The 20130-nt window shown below is 48.1% G+C and overlaps 1 protein-coding gene across 1 annotated transcript; it reads right to left on the bottom strand.

Moving 5' to 3' along the window:
• Window positions 1–841: 841 nt before the first annotated feature.
• Window positions 842–19022, bottom strand: LOC120812517 (G1/S-specific cyclin-D2-like). Its single transcript, XM_040168613.2, has 5 exons — window positions 18504–19022; window positions 16926–17141; window positions 14242–14401; window positions 7557–7705; window positions 842–1685 (listed from the first exon to the last, which is right to left on the bottom strand). Exons 1-5 carry the CDS (start codon window positions 18807–18809, stop codon window positions 1524–1526), a joined length of 993 nt encoding a protein of 330 aa, XP_040024547.2. The 5' UTR covers window positions 18810–19022; the 3' UTR covers window positions 842–1523.
• Between the last annotated feature and the right edge of the window lie 1108 nt (window positions 19023–20130).

Consider the following 20130-nt stretch of genomic DNA (forward strand, 5'->3'; position numbering starts at 1 on the left):
TTGGTTCCAGCCAAATATGAAGATATCAAAGTTTTTTTAATTTTTTTTTATCATAAGGCCTTTAAAAGCATCTTTAGTTTGTTATCATCTTCCGGCCGCTGACCGCAAATTCTCCTCACAGCAGCACAACCAGAACCCTCTCTGTCCTACAAGCCCTGTGCTCGGCAGTCACGTGCCTCACACAGTTCAACGGGGACTTTTATTAGTTGCAAAAACTGTCCCTCTCTTTCTAATTCTTTCCACACCACACCTGGTAGAATCCAATGTCCTCCAGACTTTAAAAAGCATCACATTTGTCATTACGACTCTCTGTCCGCGCTCGAAGCAGCCTCTCGCAACTCGGGAAACACCATCTCGTAACAACGTGACTAGAAAGAAGTATCTGCATCATCATTATAAGAATGGAAGTAATAAACAAACACCTCAAATGACCTCCAAGTCTGAGGTTTAACACCTCAGGGAAAATGCTCTCGGAAAGATAAGGGGGCTCTAAGTGAAAGTCCCTTCGCCCCCACATCCTACCTCGCTATATCTCTATCCGTCTCACTCATAGTGCATGCACACAAGTTTATTGTTGGCCAACAATGAACCATGATGCATCGGTAATGCATAAAGTCAGTGATCTAGCATCGATGCCCTGTTATGCCCTACTACTACGTGTAGCCTCCTCCAGCTCGTACGTAGTCCTTTAAGTGTAGACTCAACTTTGCTCCACAGACCGCACGTGGTTACCATAGATACAGGTTCACACGACGCATTCATACCTCACACACACACACACGCATGCTCGTTATCTGCCGTGTTCGCACATGAACACACACACCTAACTGACACACAAGCAGCCAGACAAAGAGGAGTTTATTGATCTCTACTACTCAGTTTCAAAAACATATCCAATGATATTATCTATAATAACCATAACAATTACTAATACTATCAATAATTATTATGATCCCGCCTCTTCCATGGAATCGCGACCCACCAACTTTTAACATATTCTCACGGCTTCGTCCGTCTCTCTCGCGTGGACCTCCTGATGGTTGAGGAGCTTGTGTCCTCTCTCGCATCAGCCATGAAAGTAGTGATTCTACTCATGTAAAACAAAACGGAGAAAGAAAAAAATAAAATAATAATAAGCCCCACCGTGATCCCATGACATCTTTTGAATGGTTTCCACAACCTCTAGCATGGGTTCATATAAGTTAACGATCGTACTACACAATCAAAGGCAGAGTGCAGATATGATTGGCTTCCCTTCTGTATATCCAAGGCACCGCAGAGCGTCATCTTCAATCAAATTTGTTTGCTTTTGGACAAGAACATTGTAGGAAATCTGATTTTGTGGGCAGGTGTTTTTCATTTGAAGAAAAATCTACAAACACTGTTCTTTTTCTTTTAAAGGGCTTGTGTCTTTTTTTTGTCATTTTTTCTTCTTTTGTTCTGCATTTAAAAAAAATAATTCATTTTTCATTTTCATGATGCTTTTTTTTTGTAAATCCTGTACAGTATCGCCCTCTGGTGGTTCACAAGTTGACATCGCGCACGTCTGTGGGGGTGGAGGACTGATCCAGCTCGTCCAGGCCTTTCCCGCTGGGGCCTCTTTGCGTCTGCTGCTGCTGGCGGCCCTCACGCAGGCTGCTCACCAACACGCGCTCAATCTGCTCCTGGCACTCTTTGAGGACGTCCTGCAAGGCCACAAGAGAGAGAGGACAAGCAGTAAATATTAGTTGTCGTTTTCAACAAAGGGTTATTTAACGCAACCAGAAGGTCACCCAGTTTGCCTCCCGTCCAGCGGTCCAGGCCCCGGCGACGGATTTGGTATCACAGTTGCTCACTAGCTCATCAGGAGAAACCTAAAGGCTGAAGTCGGTGCATGAACGCAGGGGCCCCGGCGGGGCGGTGGAGGGGGGCCACCGCTCACCGAACACCCCCACAGTCAGCACGTGCACGCCGCTGCCTCTCCCATGCCCCACCCACCCACCCACCCCGACCCCTCCCTGTTCCTAAACACACACAGAAGTAGCCTTGACAACGGCAGCTGCAAACACAGGTAGTACTAAAGCTATGTTAATTACATCCACCTCCTGTGGGAACACAAAGGTGGTGCTTTTTTAACGAGAGCCAGTCTGCGGGCCTGCCTGCCTGCAGGAGATCCATCTAAGACCTGGCCGGCTCGCCTTTAACCATCAAAGGCCATGGCGGCAACCTGAGAACCCGCCTGGGAGAGGAGCCTGTCAGCAGCACTGAGCCCTCATATCCTTCCCTGACGGAGAGTTGACGGAGGGGACAGCACAGCGCATGAAGAGGGTGGGAAATGCACTGGGGAGGCTCGGACTAGAGGAGGGAGGGGGGGGGGGGGGGGAGTTGATGAGTTGTTGGCTCAAGGACGAAATGCTTCAGAAGAGGCAGTGTACGAGCCGATGGGAGAGTTCTGAATCAGACTCCACAGCGCCCCCTGGTGGCAAAGCACCACCACAACGCCAGACGCCTGCTTCCACCACACGCCAAAAGCACCGGGCGTCTGTGCGGAAGATGACTGAGAGGCCCCCGCGGCCGCAGGAAAGTGCGCGGCTGCTGGAGCGAGGAGACATTCTTTTTGAAATTTGGAGCTAATTAAAAGCTGATGGGCCACAGTCCCGGTGCCGCTGGGCCTTGATGAAATGAGAACAGAGGCCTCACTCACGTCTAGATTGCTCTTCAGGAGCTGCACGCGGGTGAGTGGCAAAGAGGTCGCGGTGTCAGAGGTCAAACAGCACGACATGTGCACCGTTTTGTTGAAGGGAAACTAGATGAGTTTACTTTTGAGCAGGGGCGTGGCCAGCAATGGGCCAGGGCGGCACTGGCCCGCCCACATTACTCACTGGCCCACCCAGGCAAGGTTGATCAAATTGTTTTTTAGTTAATAATTTTTTGTTTATTTTTACTATTCAAATGTATTTAAGAAAATATATTAATATCAATTTGATTTATTTTTGACTGGTGTGTGTGTTTATTTGTTTTCCTAATAAAATTGAACTGTTGAAGTAAATTGTAGAAATACTCCTTCTGGAACGTAATTGGTTGCTATGGTTGCTAGGGGTTCCGACTGGACGACTCTCTGCGCAGCGGCGGGTTCTTTGCTAGCTAGCTGCTTTTTTAGCTAATGATTAACATCGCCACAATAATGGCTAAACAAGTGTCTTTAATGTGTTATTTTAAAAAAGCAAGAGTTGAGGGAGAAGACTCGCCACTGCCTCCATCTACCGAGTCCACCCAGCCCAGCCCATTAGCCCACAAGAAGCCTAGTCAGGTGCCCGTGGCGGCCGCTGCTTGCTCCGTGGCAGTGCCGGTGCTCTCTCCCGGTCAGCCTGACGCGGGTTTACCTGCCGATCTAACCGCAATTGATGAACCACCTTCACAACCCAATTTGAAGGTATTCCCCTGCACTGTCAAGAATGGAAAATCAAGGCGCTTCTCATCGAAGTGGTATGGACAGTTTCCTTGGTTTGAGTACAGTGTGATCAAGGACGGGATTTTCTGTAAAATGTGCAGACATTTTCCAAGCGCAGCTGACAGCCCATTTGCGACAGAGGGACAGAGCGACTGGAGCTCCAAATCCGGAGCAGTGAGCAAAGTACTGACGTTACTCGACGTAATATTAGAAGTGCTGGCTGAATATGCTGAAAGCAGTGGCCAATCGAAGGTTGAGGCGCAGTCACTGTTGAAACAAATACAAACAAAAAAGTTCTTATTTTTACTCGTCACATTTGGAAAGTTATTTCAGACGAGCGATTTTGCCACACGGGGTTTACAAAGCCCAACATTGTCAGTTTCTGAGTGCATCGATCTTATTGAGGGACTAAAAGAGAGCTTTGCTCGGTTTAGAGACAATTCAGGGTGTGATTTTGAGCAAGCAATGAAGCTAACAGAAGAGTTGATGCAGAAAAATGAAATCACAAGCTGGGACATCACAGCTGGGACCAGAGTGAGAAAGCTCCCTGCAAGGCTTGCAGGATCAGTGGTCACAACTAGTTTGGGGAAAGCAACAAGTGTGAGAAATGATGATGACTTAAGACACATATGGAACGACATCCTTGACAGATAGCTGGCAGAGCTGGACAATCGTTTCCAAGAGGATCAGTATGGAATAATGAGGGCAGCAGCAACTTTTCTCCCACAGTCTAAGACTTTTGCAAAGAAGGATTCTCTGCGGGCCCCGTGTGATCACTTTCATATATTGGCTGAGGACGCTGAAGTGATTTAACTATGCGGTGTGTTGTATAGCTGTGTGCCTTATAGGCTACATTTTTTAGTTTAAACCATGCTCTGCTGAGAGTTTTTATTATTTTTATTTAATTTCTTTTACTTTTAGCCTACTTTTATTTTCGGGGAACTGTCTTTGCACTGCTGACTAGCCAGAATAAAATAGACAGGTTATTGTCTATGCTGGTCTATCTAGCCTTTATTGAGCTCTGTTGGTTGAACATGATGTTTAGACAGTGTTTTGTTATTGTCTTTGCCGATTATTGCAAAATAAAGGTGTAACTGTTTTTGGAATTTAGTTATTCTCTTTTCTACTCTCTAAGGTTTAATTATTATTTAAGTAATTTTTTCCTACAAAAAACTGTAGGCCCACCCATTTTTTCACTGGCCCGCCCAAAATACAATTTCTGCCTACGCCCCTGCTTTTGAGACGGGTGATTTGTTGCATTTCTGTACACGGGGACCATTTGATGGAGAATGCTTGTACGAGTGGATTCTTCTTATAACGTCTAATAAGTTAAGAATAAAATAAGACATTAGACAACAATCATGCAGGGTTTTGCATGAGGTAATTCCCGTCATGACGTCTCTCTTATTTTCAGTGCTCCAGACGCTACAGATGATTAGCTTGAGAAAGTTTTGGGGTCACAAACCACGAAGGCTGATTTGACGTTGAGGAGGTTGGACTGATCTGAGCTGCGTTGCGACGGCTCCGACGTGGAGGAAACCCGACCGTGTCTGTCCCTTAATCTCGTCCAGAAGTTGGCTGCTAACATGGACGCGCACACACACACACACACACACACATGCACACGCACACACACACACACGCACACACAACATCTTCCCAACCAACATGTGCCCCACAGCTTGTAAGATCTCAATTCCTATGAGAAAATTAAGTTAAGCGAACAAACATATAAAGGAACTGCCTGTGTCTTACCACAAGAATGCACGCCTTCCCTTCTTGAAAGACATTCTCCACAGTTTCGTTGGGATCTCATGCCAAGCGCCATCGGCTTTATTCAAAATACTTCAATGGCTTCAATGTGGGACTACCGAAAACACCAATTCTGTTTTCAGCAAAGCTCTTGGTATTTGGATACTGAGCGGACCCGAAGCTACACCCGAAGCATCTTATTTTGCAGCCTCAACCCGAAAAAAAAAATGAAAACACGACCAACCTCTGATCCTCCTTAGTCGTTACGGCCTCCATCTCCCCCACCTCAAGCATACGTTACTTACTGACGCGTTATCCCTGGGCGGCCTTTGCGACATGCACGGAATGTGTTTTAACTGCTGACTGCACCGCACAGGACAGCGCAAGCTACTCTGGGAGGACTTGGTGGTCAGACAGCTGAAACAAACACGCCGTAAGAATCTCAGCGGATCCGGAGGCTCACGCCGGACTGCATGACTTGAATTTCCGCAAGTTACGATAAACAAATGTGACCGCTCTTTGTCTCGACGCCACAGGCTGTCGATAGAGATCATGCTTCTTAATAGATGTGTCTTCGTTGCGAACGTCGGCGCTCCAGCACACTGCCGCTGAATTTCTCTCCCAGAAATATAATCACATTTCATCCATCACCCAAATTGTGCGAGGCCAATAAATGTGAAAAGCGCTCACCTCAATAACAAAAGGATGGGGATGCGGTTGGCAGCAGCAGCAGCTGCAGACGTTGGCCAAACTTGCTTGCGCCTTCATATTCTGCCAGGCCCATCAGCCTGGGGCGGGTTGTGACATTCTGCTCCACCCCAAATACAGTGGGTCGAGTGTGCTCGTTCCAGACCCGGGTTCGAACCACCTCACTGAGGTGTTGAATTGACCAACACACACAGTGGTTCAGAAAGGGAAAAGAAGTGTCAAAATGACAGTTTCACTGCTCCCCGTTTCCTCCCCTTGTACAGTGTAAATGCCGATAACTCCTTCGTGGTTCTGAAGCCCAAAAATACGGATGCTCTCTACGCGTTGGCTCCTTTGCAGGTCACACCAAAGCAACCGGTACATATGTTGAATCGGGGAGCTTTTCCTCTCGTGTTCCCCTGTGAGCCGCGGCTTGTCTGGAGCCGATCGTGGAGACACACGGCGGCGGTTTAATTCCCGCGAGTCGGAGACCTCGTAGCCTAAACACACTGACGCCCTGTTGCTGCTGAGGTCAGCTATTTGTTTTTCCTCAGCTGCCGAGCGAGACTTCACACAACTCGCACCAGAGGGAGCCATGCTATCCAGCAGGGCCACATTATGGACCATAGGACGAGGCGAGAGAGGGCCCGATTGTAAAAGAGAGAGAGGCGCGAGGGAGCCCCCCCTTTTTTCCACTCCCAGTGTCCTTTTCACACTTCAACAGCTTTCTTCCACCTCCTCCTCCTCCAACTTTTCCTCCTTTGGGGAAAGAATTAAACGGGCCAGGGGATGAAGCTCGGGACTCCTTTGATCGGCCCCCCGCGCAGCGAGCACACGTGATCTGAAATATGTTTAAATAATAAGCTAACTGAAAGCCATTTTTATCACAGGCCTCCGACCCGGTGCCGGCGTTCGGCCCCACCGCTCCTTACTATAGAGAAGACGCACGTTCTGCAAGCAGACTCATAACATAAGAATAACATAACGCATCGACTCCCAGTCTCACTCAACCCCCCCCCCCCCCCCCCCACTGCAGATCGGCCCACCTACTCACTCTCACAGTGAGCTGAAGTCCTCGCTCATCCGCGTGATGAAAGCCAGGCATCTCAGAGTCAGCGGAGGCCCTGCCTGTGTTTGAACACACCCGCCACCGCAACATTCACTGTACCCAGACAGCCGCACGACGGCCCGAGCCAGCATTCCTGTCAGCGACAGAGCACACTGTATATGCTCTCAACCGGGCTGGATTTAGACGATTCTTTATATGAAGGGTGGGGGGGGGAGAACCTATCACAAGTCTAGTCAATTGCACGCCAGGTACGGCTGCATAACATAAACGGAAACAGTTGAGGAAGTATTTGAATGAAGGCATTGGTGGTCTTAGCATGGTGCTAATTTGTATTTAAACACAACAAATATTGACACCAAAAAATGTGTCTGACTGCTGCAAACACACACACACACACACACACACACACACACACACACACACACACACACACACACACACACACACACACACACACACACAGACATGTGGCACTTCCTGACCTTTGACCTGAATAATGTGGTGTTTTCCCATCGGAGGGATTGCAAGATAAGAATTCAGTGTTCTAGAAGTCAGTTTTCTGGTTCTGGAGGAAAACATTTAATAAAATCTGCAACGAGTGTCCCAAAACAAACTCACCACTTCTGTGTTTGTGATTTTGGCCAGCAGGTCTGTCAGACTGTCACCCCACTGCGACTGGTCAGCTGAATCCAGCTGCAGGCCGCAGATGGCTGCCCCCACACTTCCTGTGGCGATCATGGAGGGAGGATGCATGGCGAATCCGAAATCTGTCAGCGGAAGAAAGCAACAACTGAGTTAAATGTATCTCCAGTTATTTTGGTCCAGAGAGGTATTCATTGTCACATGAAGCGAAAAAATGTTGTTCACTGGACTTTATTCACCTGGTGCAGTTTCTAAAATGCACTTTTCAATTCAGTTGCTCCTCAAAAAAAGGGTACACATATGTCCCCCCCCGAGAGACAATATGATCTAGTAATCTAGCAGTCGGCTAATAAATAATCCTTCTATTGCAGCGGACCTGAACGCGGCGCTCACTAATGACCAAAGGGGCCCGGGTAATGAGGGTTCACTTGGCTTGTAAAGGGAGCTGAAAAGCAAACCACCCTCACCCGCTCTCCCACCCCAGTCCCCCCCCCCTCCACCCTCCCACCCCCCTTCCCCAAACCCGGCCCCTTTTCTTCCATCTCCTGAGTAAATCGTGTGCTCGCTGAAAAAAAAAAAAGAAGCCCCATAGCGCTTGGAAAGGGAGGAATAAAGAGGCTCAGTGCTCTGCCAATGCTCACTGCTGTAGGTCCTTTTTCCACGTGTGGTCACAGGCGTGCGTCTCAAAGACCAATAATCTTGTTAGCTCCCCTCACTGTCATTCATAATGCAAATGAGACAGCTTGTGAACAGGGCCAGAAGCACGAAAAGGCAAGGCAACTGGCACACAATGAGAGGGAGACAGACAGACAGTGAGGGAGACAAACACAAACACACACACACACACACACGCACGAAACGCACACACTCTATTCTCTCTTTATGTCTTGCTCAACTTCTACCTTTCTTTTTGGACAACACATAGCCCGCTTAGACGGAAGGGGGGGTGGGCGTGGGGGGTGTGAGGGGTGTTGGGGGGGCAGGGAATGGCACACATGCCTCGGTCTTTGTTGCTACAACAGGCAGTGGTTTGCGTTGGCGGCCCTCCTATCTCTTAGCATATTAATAGAGTGGCGGGCCGGCGAGAGGGGAAGGCACAAGAGTGTGACTCCATTGTCCAGAGTCATTACCTCATTTCACCCAATTGAGAGACACGGGGGGACAGGAGGTCGACGAGGTAGGGGTGGGGGTTGAAGAAGAAGGGATGGACAGAATGGCGACGAGGCCACGGGGAGAAAAGAAGGGTAGGTGGTGGGCTCAGTGGGGGGGGGGCAGACGACTCCAATGCACATCACTCTTAAGTCGGTGTCCGGACTCTTGTGAGGTTTCTGGGAGAAGAAAAGAGTCGCCCTCCATCGACCCTCACCTCCTACCTCCCATCAACCCCCCCCACCCCCACAAGTATCCCTCTGTTCCTCGGTCACCTATGGGCTGGAGGAGTGGGCAGCGGGGGCAGAGAAACAGCCTGCACATTAACATATTGCCATATTCAATTGCAAAGCTAACTGTGTGCGATGGCCATGAAGGACATTTTTCTTCCTTCTTTTTTTAAAATCTGGAATCAAAGAGGTGGGTCCTTTGATAGCTGTAAAGGCCATGGGCTCAGGGCTCAGTGTTGACAAATAAATGAACTTATTATACACCCCTGTGTTAGCCGCTGGGCCTCTGCCAAGGGGCGATTTATTAAAGGCCACCTCGAGCTAAGAAAAGCACACAAAGCCCCCTGCGCATTACATCACTGCTGTAAGAGGAGGGGTGAGGTGACAAAGGCACACACGGATTTACTGTACGTGTGCGGTGAGCGCAGGCAAGGAACAATGCACTGATGCCTGCATGCATTAAGATGCAGACACACACACACACACAGCACAGACGCTGGTTTGTGAGGCCGCTGAGTGGCAGACAGTGGGTAGCAAGCTGATTCTTCGCACTCAAGACAAGACAGGTCTGTGGCAGAACAAGGGCGAGCGCGTGCAGCCGATGCAAGCCGACACGCCGGCCTGGTGGCTGCTGCATGTGTGGGGGGGAAGAATGGCCGTATTTTAGGAGGCCCTCATTGATATTCATGTTGAGGATAAACAGTGTATGTAGCTGAGTGGGGACGCCTGCGATGGAAAGCTCCCTGTGAGCAGCGGCTGGCTGGCCTGGCCTGCACGCCTCTCACCCCCTCAATGGCCCTTTCTCCTCCGTGTGCCTCCTCATCTCCATTCCTCCATGTTCCCACCCCCACCTTGAAACTTTATCTTCTGGCTTCTGGTCACACAGTCTGCTGCCCTACATGGCCCACTCCTCCTGGGTGGCTGCAATGCATAGCATGCACATTGAACCTGTAAATTCATTAAAGTTTGAAAGTTGAACAACAGCCAAAAGATGAGAGAGAGAGAGAGAGAGAGAGAGAGAGAGAGAGAGAGAGAGAGAGAGAGAGATAGAGAGAGAGAGAGAGAGAGAGAGAAAAAAAATCTCTCCTCCTCACCAGGACTATAAATCAGGGTCTTGTATTCTATACATGTAGCGCTTATTGACCTTGTTTATTAAAGGAGCAGCATTACCGGGACCCTGGGCCTGCCAAACACAAACATCATTTTGGGATTGGCATAACAGTGTGTTTCACCGCTAACGCAACACGGCCCCGTAGTCAAAACAAGGTCTGTGGGGAGCTTCTGGGACGGTACGACGACTTTAGGAGTTCTTCCCTGTGCACCGAGGGGAGAAATCTCTGATCAGGTAACGAAACCTTGATCGGTGTCGGGAAAGTCTGAGTCACTTGCTCAAACTGTGATTTCTTGAGGAAGTGCCAGAAAACAGAACTCCTTAAATTGTTGCACCCCGTGAGAGCTTCCTTCTGCACCTATTATCTCCACTGACTCAGCCGCAGCTTTGAGGCGTTGGTGAGTGTCGGTGTTACAGACAGATTCGGATTGGATTAAAAGGTGAAATAATACAAAAAACCCCATAAAACTCTCTCTCGTTGTAGCCAATATGATTTGAGAAAAAAAAAAAAAGTTGGAAGAGAAAGCAAAGAAAGACTGATGTCATGACATAAATGTTCAGGTCAAACTTGCTGCCACTAACATTTACTTCAGATCACAAATATTGGTCTTTGTGGTCAACATGACCTCCAAGGAAAACATGTAACCTCAGAAGCATTTTGATTTCTAAATCTTGTGGGATGATTGGAGCCTCTGAAGCCAAAACCTCTTTCTTTGTGTTTCTGGTGTGACTCAGCTGGCCACAGTATTTACGGTATGATACCGATTACACCAGCAGGATGAAGGTGAAACGGAGGGAGTGGGGGGTGGGGGAGGGTGGGGGGGTCAGGACGTGCCAGTCGATGACCCGCTCTGCGGTTTGCTCCATGTGATGACGCAGCGAACGGACCGGACACGATTGCTCAGATCGGCACAAAGATGATAATTTGTTGGAGGACGTAGTTAATTTGTCTGGGTTCTGAGTCATCCAGCATGGAAGGCGGCCCTATGTAAACAAACACCAGTAAAGACCATCTCGTTGACCACATCTGAGGGGAATCATTCGGAGCCGAGTCTGGAGGCGGTTCTCCAGAAAACGCTCCATATAGTGTGCAGGTTGATGAATCCAGCAACGCTGGTGAATACCTCTCATTCTTTATATCAGGCAGACGAAGAGGTTATTAATCATTGAGTTACTTCGCACAACCCAAAAGACAAAACCCAAGAAGTGGTCAAATACTATCCGGGGATAAAAGAGCGACTACCCACTTTCTTAAATCGCTTGTTATCTACATCCCGACTTGTAGGGAAATCTTCATTGTGTCCTACGGCAGTGGTCCCCAACCACCGTGCCGTGGGCTGTTTGGTACCGGGCACCACAGAAAGCTTACATATTTTTTTCTGAAAAATGTTTTATTTTGAAAATTGACTGGATTATGTGTGCTCGTCCCTCTGATTATGTGCGCTCGGCCCTCCGTGCAGGGCAGTTTTGCCGACCAGCCAACACAGAGCGCACGACTACTACCCCGCCCCCCCGTCGGTCGTTCCGCCCGTAACAACTACTACACACCCCCCCCCCCGCCCCCGGTCGGACCTTCTTGACCAGTCCGCGAAATATTGTCTGACATGAAACTGGTCCGTGAGGTAAAAAAGGTTAGGGACCACGGCCCTACCGGAAAATTGACTCTCCCTTGGACAGCAGTGATGGCCCTCGTCCAGAAATGTCTTTTGATCAAGGTCTACAACTATTGTCACCATTCCAGGCCATAATCCCTGCCAATATGGCAAGAAGACGGGGCTCAATAACCGCAGCAGACAGGTTGGGGTGCATCTGTCTGCTCCCTGCACCCCGTCCATTCTCCCACTTTACTCCATTGAATAAGAATGGAAGAGGAAGCTCAGAGTGCTCAGTGTCTGTGTGTAGGAATGGAGGTTCATAATCTCCCTTAATGAGCTTGTTTCTGGGTCATTATCCGGCAGCCTGCCTGAGGGAAACGCTGGTGTTTCCTATCAAGTGGCCCCGCAGCGCTGACCCCTCGCATGGCTCTGCATATGAAATGTGAGGGCCGAGCCTTTTGTCTCTTTTCTCCTAGCCTCTAGCTGAGCTCCCGAGCCATTTGCATAGTCCTGAATGGACCAGCCAATGTTATTAATTAATACAGAGCCAGCCTGCGCCACCTGACCAAATCCCACCGAGTGGCCCGAACGGAACTGTTTCATCAAAAGAGAGGAGCCATTAGGCATGAGAGGCCTTACTCTCCACTTCTCCTCTTTTCTCTCTTGTTCCCTTGAAAACACAGGGCCACGGTTTTATGCATGTTTTCTTTTCAGCGTAGGGGCAGCGGTGGTGGGAGAAGTGGGCGGGTGGTACGAAATAGGAAGGCCACAGGTGACCTGTTGTCTTGCGAATGTAAATCCTCTTGAGAGATCTCCTCCTTATCCTGCGCCTTCACCTTCTCAGCTACGCTCCGAGACGTCTTCCAGGAGGATTCTCTCGCGATAACCCGGAGATTTACGGCTGGGAACGTTCCACAAATGGGGTTTCAAATTCCCAGAGATCTTCAGATCCACCAAATGGTTGCCTCATGTGCTCGCTCTCTCTCTCTCACTCGGTCTTGCCCTCAGTCTGTGTTGGCGTGGATACAAGTCTGAGGAGAGTATACACAGATAAATGGCCTGTTTCTAATCTGGAGCTATCTCCAGAAAGATTCTCTCCTAAAACACAATATCAGGAGGACGACTCGACGAGGATCGTAAATGTATTTCCACTACCTCATTGGCGCAATTAAGGACAAAGTGCACGCTGAGCGTTTCACAATGTTGCTCTGCGTCTGATCACTGACACGCTGTCGTTCCACTCATTAACCCGCTGGCACCAAATGAGGGGTGAGAGACGTGGGGTCAGACCGGGAGACGTGGTAGGAAAGAGCGAAGAAAAGCGAGACGCAGAGAAAGAGAGGAAACAGGCGCTTCAAGTTATTTTTGCTGGGAACTCCTCTTGCCCTTGATTGTGAGCCAATACACGTCCCTGCAGGTGGTTCCATCCCTTTTTTTTGTTGCAAATACCTGTCCCCTCCCTTGTATATCCATCTAACTACACACTATCTGAATGATGTCAGCACAAGGCGCTATTTCCCATGGGTGGGTGTAGTTAGCATTCCTGTTTGAGGCCTGCAGAAAAGGAAGCTGCACTGGTGGTGGGGGGTTACCCAGAAAGCCAGTAACAAAGGAGGGCCAAACAGATGTATTGTGAGGAAACAAATGCACTATTTTCCAATCTCTAGTTATGGCTTCTTGGTAGCTTTCAACGTGGAGGTGAGGCAAACAGGAGAAAGCTGCCCTATAGTGAATCTCAACATCTCAACAAGCTATCATGTCCTCCAGCTGTAGGGCGGTTAGGGTCAGACGTTTGGGGGGGGGGGGAGGAAGGTGGCAGAGGAAAGAGATATGAAAACATAACATGCCTTAGAATTTGCTATGCGAAAACAATACACTCCTCTGGCTTTCCCCAACTCCCCCATCCCCTCTTGCATCTTCACGCCTCTTCGGATCATGTTCTGGGCTCTCTGTCCCTCCCACGTCTCGATGGATGTTTGATCTTGAGAGAACAATTCACCTCCAGAGCCGAAAGACAATGGCCTGCCCGCCTCCACCCTGTCCATTCCTCTTCTCGACAGCGTGCTACATGGGAATGCCCCTCAACCCGGGCTTAATCTGCTTTGAAGTGTCACTGGATGCTCTGAAAGCCACTGATATGCTTCTAAAACACATGACCACATACCGGCTCCGGGAGAAGATTGATGATGGACGTCAGACCTGGGAGACTCACCCTGAGATGTCTTCCATGACACATGCTTTTCTAAAGGCTGAATATTTTCCCATCGGAGTTAATACATCTCACTTAAGTCACGGCGGGCCGGGACTGGCCCGCGGCACACCCCTGAACGGAGCTGTTACCGCACGTTATCGAGAGAACCGCGCTTTGACGACCCGCCGCCGGTAGAAGAATGTGGAGATAAAGACATTTTACGACGTGATAAAGTATGTCGATGCGAGCCATCACTGCCGGGCTTGTCTACGCAGCTTCATCAGCGGCCCCCTTTTGGTTCTTTGACATGGACACCACTGGTTTGGACAAACACCCGCGAGTGACACAGGACATTGAGCGCGTGAGCGTGCCCGCCGCGTCCTACCTGTGGCACAGAGGGCGATGAAGGTCTGGACATGTTTGCGTATAAGTGCCAGCTTATCCTCGGGCAGCGGCAGCCTCCTCACAATGTGCTCGATGAAGTCGTTGGGTGTCACTGCCGCCAGGTTCCACTTCAACTTCCCCAACACCACCAGTTCCCACTCCTGGAGAGAGAGAGAGACAGAGGGACAGACATAGATGAGACCCAGGAGAGGTCAGGACAAGATCCAGGAAAATGAGGAAGATTCATGTGAGCCAACGTACAACTACATATTTACATTTTAGACAGTTTAGACAGCACGTTACTGAAGTCACAGCTGGCTGCACTGCGGCCTAAAGAAGGCCGCGTGCCGTTACTGTGTGTGGAGGTTTAGCATTATTGTTATAACGTTGGACTCGCCGTGGCCGGGCCGGAGACTTAGAAACTTCAGCAGCGCCACCAACCCAGGTGACCTCACAACACTGTGTCCCGCCCCATCTGTCTGTCTGGCATCTGGGGACTTTCCAAAAGAGGCCCACCAGAGGTTGTACAGTGTGTGTGCGCGTGTGTCCCATTATTTTTCTATATTGCATCTTTCTGCCAATTCTGTTCTATAAATAAATTCACCCCTTTCGGAGTAAACGGAGCGGCACGTACAGTCAGATACCTCAAAGGAAACACCGTGGGCAGCGTTTGAAGTGCAGTTTTGAATCACACGTAACTCAACACCTTTTCTGTGTCATCGGACTCGGAAGAATTCAATTCTCTGTACTTCACAAATCACTTTTAACGCGACTCTCATGGCAAATTGTGGAGGGGCAACAGGCGTGGTGTTCTGTTCTGTAAAGGGTGAATAATTACTTTCACTTCCTTGAGGAGGAAGTGATTAACGGAAGAGGTGGTGACTAATTCGGGAATTTTTTTTGTGGTTTAGTTCCGGACTGCAGCCTTGTGACAGGGACCAAGGATGCTCTGTATTTTCCCTTTGAGTGAGAGAGAGAGAGACCACATGGACTCAGTCATGAGACAAGTCAACATGGCTACCACTGACCCGGCATGCTTATCCAAGGGCCATTTCTGAGCTGTTTCCTGAGCTCTATGATGCTACGAACACGGATAGAGGTGGTGCAGAGGGTTTTAAACAAAACATCAACAAAAACAAAGATTATGTTTGTACCCACTGATACCCATGAGGGAGGAAGCGAGAATTGGAAAGCACCTCCTACTGAAAAAAGGTTAAAAATATCTTCATCTGCTTGCTTGAAGGTGTGTAACCACGATGTGAGATATTCAATAATTTGATCATATGCAAATTATGGCCCAACAGTGGCCTGTTGATTGCGTCAGCCCGAATGTCTGCAACGAGGCTGCCCCCTGCTCTCAAAAGCCTCTTTCCACCAGAGCCGGCAAGCCGGATTCAGGCCTACAGCGAGGGCCGTGAAGAACCTTGCAACACAGGCTCAGTACTGACGAGAGTGGCAGGCATGCAGGCACCCACTTCCTTCTGCTATAATGCCTTCCTCTGGTCACACCATCTTTGTAACATTGTGGTTCTCTTTACAAGAAATTGTTACCAAAGACAAGGACAAAAAGAGAAAAAAAAACGATCACATGCCCCGAGCAGCTGATCTCTGTTTCCTGTATCTGCATGTCAGCCAAAATACTGCCTTATACAGAAACACAGCGAAGAGGCCCCAGCAAACCAGTTGGGACTGAGGGCTGGGTCTTCAGACTGATCATAAAAAGTAGGACGTTTTTTGTTGTTGTTGTAAAGTGCAGCAAAACATTACCGTTTTATTACACAAGTCCGCCCCGTCTAACGTCAAACACCACTTTCCCATTTGAACGCATGTCACCCCTACAACCATGATACGCGGACCATTGCACCTTTCCCTGAGTCAGAGTATGTGGCCTCTTTCACAACATGGGTGGGATTGGCTGTTGTTTTCTAAGGAATGTTTATGAAGCACCTCAGAGCGGTGGGGAAACACTTATCTGATGTGAAACTGAGTCAATTAGGTGGTAAGAGCCGGTACTATCAGGCCTCAGGGAACATAGCACAGTCCAATGGCATTTTGCCGACTCTAAAAGACACCTGCAAGCCCCACTCACTTATATGCTTCGCTGTGACTGAGACCTACATTTCATCGCTGAAAAATGTGTGAGGAGCAAAAATAGTGCCGCATGACATAACATCAGAAATGCTTGCATCAATGGTTATTTTTGGACGGAGGCTGAACTGTAAAAGGCAAACTTGTATTTCTCTGTGTCTCTCCCTCTAAGGCTGACAGGAACAGAGTCAGAACTTTGGCCGAGGTTCAAGCTGACCTCGTTGCTCTGTGAAAATATCTGCCAGTAGATGGTGATGGAGACCATTGCACGGCCGTGATGGTTACTGTAAAGCCCAGTGGGTCTGGTACAGTGAAGAGATTCATTGTGGAACAATTCAGTGTGAGGCTTTCGCTTTTTGTGCACCTCTTGATGATGGCGTGACACGAGAGCCGGTAAAAAGAGAACAACCCTGCAGGTACATTTATAAAACAAACGCACTTTGATGCATTAATACCATAAAACCAACTACACCCCCCCACCCCGCTTTTCAAGACAAAACATACATACATCATGGTGTCTTGCTTATGTCAACAACATGAATCATCATAGGAACGACAGTGAATTTTGTGAGAAGTGTTAAACCAACGTTTGCTTACCAGCAGTTCTTGTGGTCTGATGGAGTTATCTGTGTAGATGCAAAGCTTCTCTGCTGTTAATGGACGGGTCTCTTTCAATTTGGATGCAAGGAACATGCACACTGCTCCCAGCAGCTGCAGGTTGCACTTTTTGGTGGGTACCACAGCTAAAAATCTATCTAAGTAGTTCATGGCCAGGGGAAAAACCTCTTCCTCGCACTTCTCCTCCTCACAAACCTGAAGAACGAGACAGCAGACAATGCAGCAATGTTCAACGTTTGGAATCAATAACCCACCCTAAAGTGAGCAGACATATTTTCCAGCACTTTAGAATGTGTATAAAACTTTCATGAAAACGAAACAAAACTCTAATCACATAAAGAGAACATATATATTCAATGACACGCATAGTTGGGGCCGGGCCAAGAATTTGCGCCCAGCCCCAATCGGTTGCGACATCAGAAATTAATTCGGAATAGATTATTTCATAAAGAATGAAATAAGTCCCAAAGGCATATTGTCAATAGAGTGGCTTTCATGTAGTCCAAAAAGAAATTAATTCAAGTCACAATTACACGAGCCAAAAAAAGATCCCGACATTGCAGCACACGGAAACACATTTTTTTTCTTCATTCGTCATATTTTCATAAAATAATTAAAAATACAGATAAATTATGTAGACTAATGTCCTTCATTCCATAATGTTCAGAAAGGTCTTCTGTATCATACCCGACAATACATCACCAAATTCATGCGCGGTAAATAAGAATAAAACGTCAAAATAAAGGACGAGTACCAAGAGGTTGGTCTGATGTGCGTCACTGGCGACACGATATATTTATTTCAAAAATTAATTAGAAATCTTCAGTGGGTCGGACTGTCACGATATTTACATGAAAATAAATAGCACAGCCTTGGCATTGTTTATGGGTACGCGTCGATCAAAAATATTACACGGAGTGTCAAAAATCGAACATAATTCCACAGTGAGGCAACGCGACGGGGGGAACATCCAAAGGACAAATAAGGCCCTCACCCTCTCCGACGTTTCGAACAGATACATAAAATGTTTGCAACGCTTCTTGACATCATTCATACATTCAGTGCACATAAAAGACCCTCTTCTGTCATTGCCGACGGGTTTGTGTCGCTGTTATTGCGTTTACGACACTGTAAAGTCCTCTTAAAAACCACGAGCGCGAGAACCCAACATGGCGGTAGAGCACCACGGGCACACAGCATCGGGGAGTGCATACGTGTGCACGGAAATAATCCGTGTATCTACAATATTAACGTAACAGAATCGACATGCAGCTCGTGCAAGCGACACGTGAAGCACGGCGGGGAAAACCCTTCAGGTGTCACCGATATCACCGCTGCGAGTTTCACGGACAAACGTCTTCGCGACGGTAAAAAAACTTTAAAAAAATTCAAGAAGTTACAGAAAGCGACGCATTCGGTTAATATGAAGTATAAGCTTTAAGTCCCGTCTGTTGTCCGACTGCTGCACCAGTCGGTAAAGCAGAAACTAAACAAACAGGGAGGTTTTTTAGATCGAGCACGGAAATAACACGACTCGTAGTCAGCGGTTCGGTGTACCTCCAACATCCAAGTGGCGACCATCCTCCTCATAAAGGGCTGAATATCTTTCTGGACGCTTTTGAAATAGGAATATTGGGGTAGAAACCTCTCCTCTATGGTCAACAAGCTCTGCAAGACTCTGTCATCGCACAAGAGGTTCGGATCGGGACGAGCTCGGATGGTGTCCATTTCGAGGCAGAGCAGCTCCATGGTGCTTTCACTTAAGTAGAAAAAAGGTAGTATTTCTCTCACGGAAGCGCAGCTGCGGCGTAATACAGCGCGAAAAATGCGAAAAGGATGGCAGTGAAAGTGTTGAAGAGGCATAAAAAGCGAGATTGCAGGAGCTCCGTAAGAGTTGTCCTGCCTCTCCTCGTCGAGAACTTTTTCCTCTCTCCCCACAGTGCGCCTCTACTTTCATCCGCCTGGCCAGATTAGGCGCATTTCATGCATGCGCCACTGACGCAATTCACTTCACTACCTCCGCATAGACCAGAAGCAACATGCAACACACACACACACGCACCAACGCACGCACGCGCGCGCGCGCACGCACACACACACACACACACACACACACACACACACACACACACACACACACACACACACACACACACACACACACACACACACACACACACACACACAGGGCTTTATGAACTATTTAATTCATTGCAGCCAAACTGCTTGTGGTTGATGAGATGGCTTTCTAGGAAATGTGAAGCAGACCTTATTTTTTTCTGTGTTCCGTCAAAGATAACAAGACCTTTGTCGGTGGACCAAAGACCCTTGACTTCGCTCAACCCAAATATTATCAACCAACTCAACAAGTCCTGCTGTAAAACACTTTATTTTTTAATTTTTGGACTTCCTTGATAATTCATGTACAAGAAGCAGGTGGAATCGAAGCGGAGAGCGCAAGTCATTTAATTAAAAAAAAAGACTGCCAAATGATTTAGCCTCACATGAAGCCACAAAGGGAATCCGCATGGGTAAATATGGTAATCCCCCTCCTATTCTTAGTCAACTTCAAAGACCGAGCCTTGAATGAAACGAGACTTCAGTGCATCGGGGACAAGACTGGAGACTGTAAGTCCACAGAGCTTTAGAGTTGTTAATTTCCACCCAGCGCTTGTTGGCTATATCGCAATGCTAGTGAGAAAAGTGGGGGAAATGTCTCTTTAAAGTTTTTTTTTCTTCTTCCAATCCAAGTTGTTTCCTCCTCCCTGTGTGTCTATTTGCGTAGCCAATAGTTCCTCAGCGCTCGACCGAGAGACAGATCCAGTCAAATTTGTCTGGACGGGGTAGTGAGGTGGAGAGACAGGTGTACCGAATACTCCTCCTTCTCATCCAGCACCAGCAGCTGCTTTGCTCTCCAAACTGCGCATTTACGCATCTCAGAGTCATCACCTCCAGCATTTCACCACAGGCGGATTTCAGTCACGTTTGCTTCGTCACAAGCGCGTCATGTCATGTCGTGTCAAAAAGAAAGAACATGGCTGATAACAGGCAGCAGGTCTGTTAATAAAGATCATCCTCGGCGGCATGCACTGCAAAACGCCAACCTGGACGCACTCAATCTGGCAATATTGCTTCTTTCTGTATGAGAGAAAAAGAAAATCCTCTAGTAGAGTTGATCTAGAGT

Source organism: Gasterosteus aculeatus, chromosome Y (genome assembly GCF_964276395.1).
Source record: "Gasterosteus aculeatus chromosome Y, fGasAcu3.hap1.1, whole genome shotgun sequence".
Taxonomy (NCBI): Eukaryota; Metazoa; Chordata; class Actinopteri; order Perciformes; family Gasterosteidae; genus Gasterosteus; species Gasterosteus aculeatus.

Coding starts and splice junctions, on each gene's coding strand:
- LOC120812517 (XM_040168613.2), bottom strand. CDS start 18,809: ATGCCTCTTCAACACTTTCACTGCCATCCTTTTCGCATTTTTCGCGCT. Junction 17,142..18,503: donor TCGCCACTTGGATGTTGGAG/GTACACCGAACC, acceptor CTCGTTCTTCAG/GTTTGTGAGGAGGAGAAGTG. Junction 1,686..7,556: donor AAATCACAAACACAGAAGTG/GTGAGTTTGTTT, acceptor GTGGCCTTGCAG/GACGTCCTCAAAGAGTGCCA.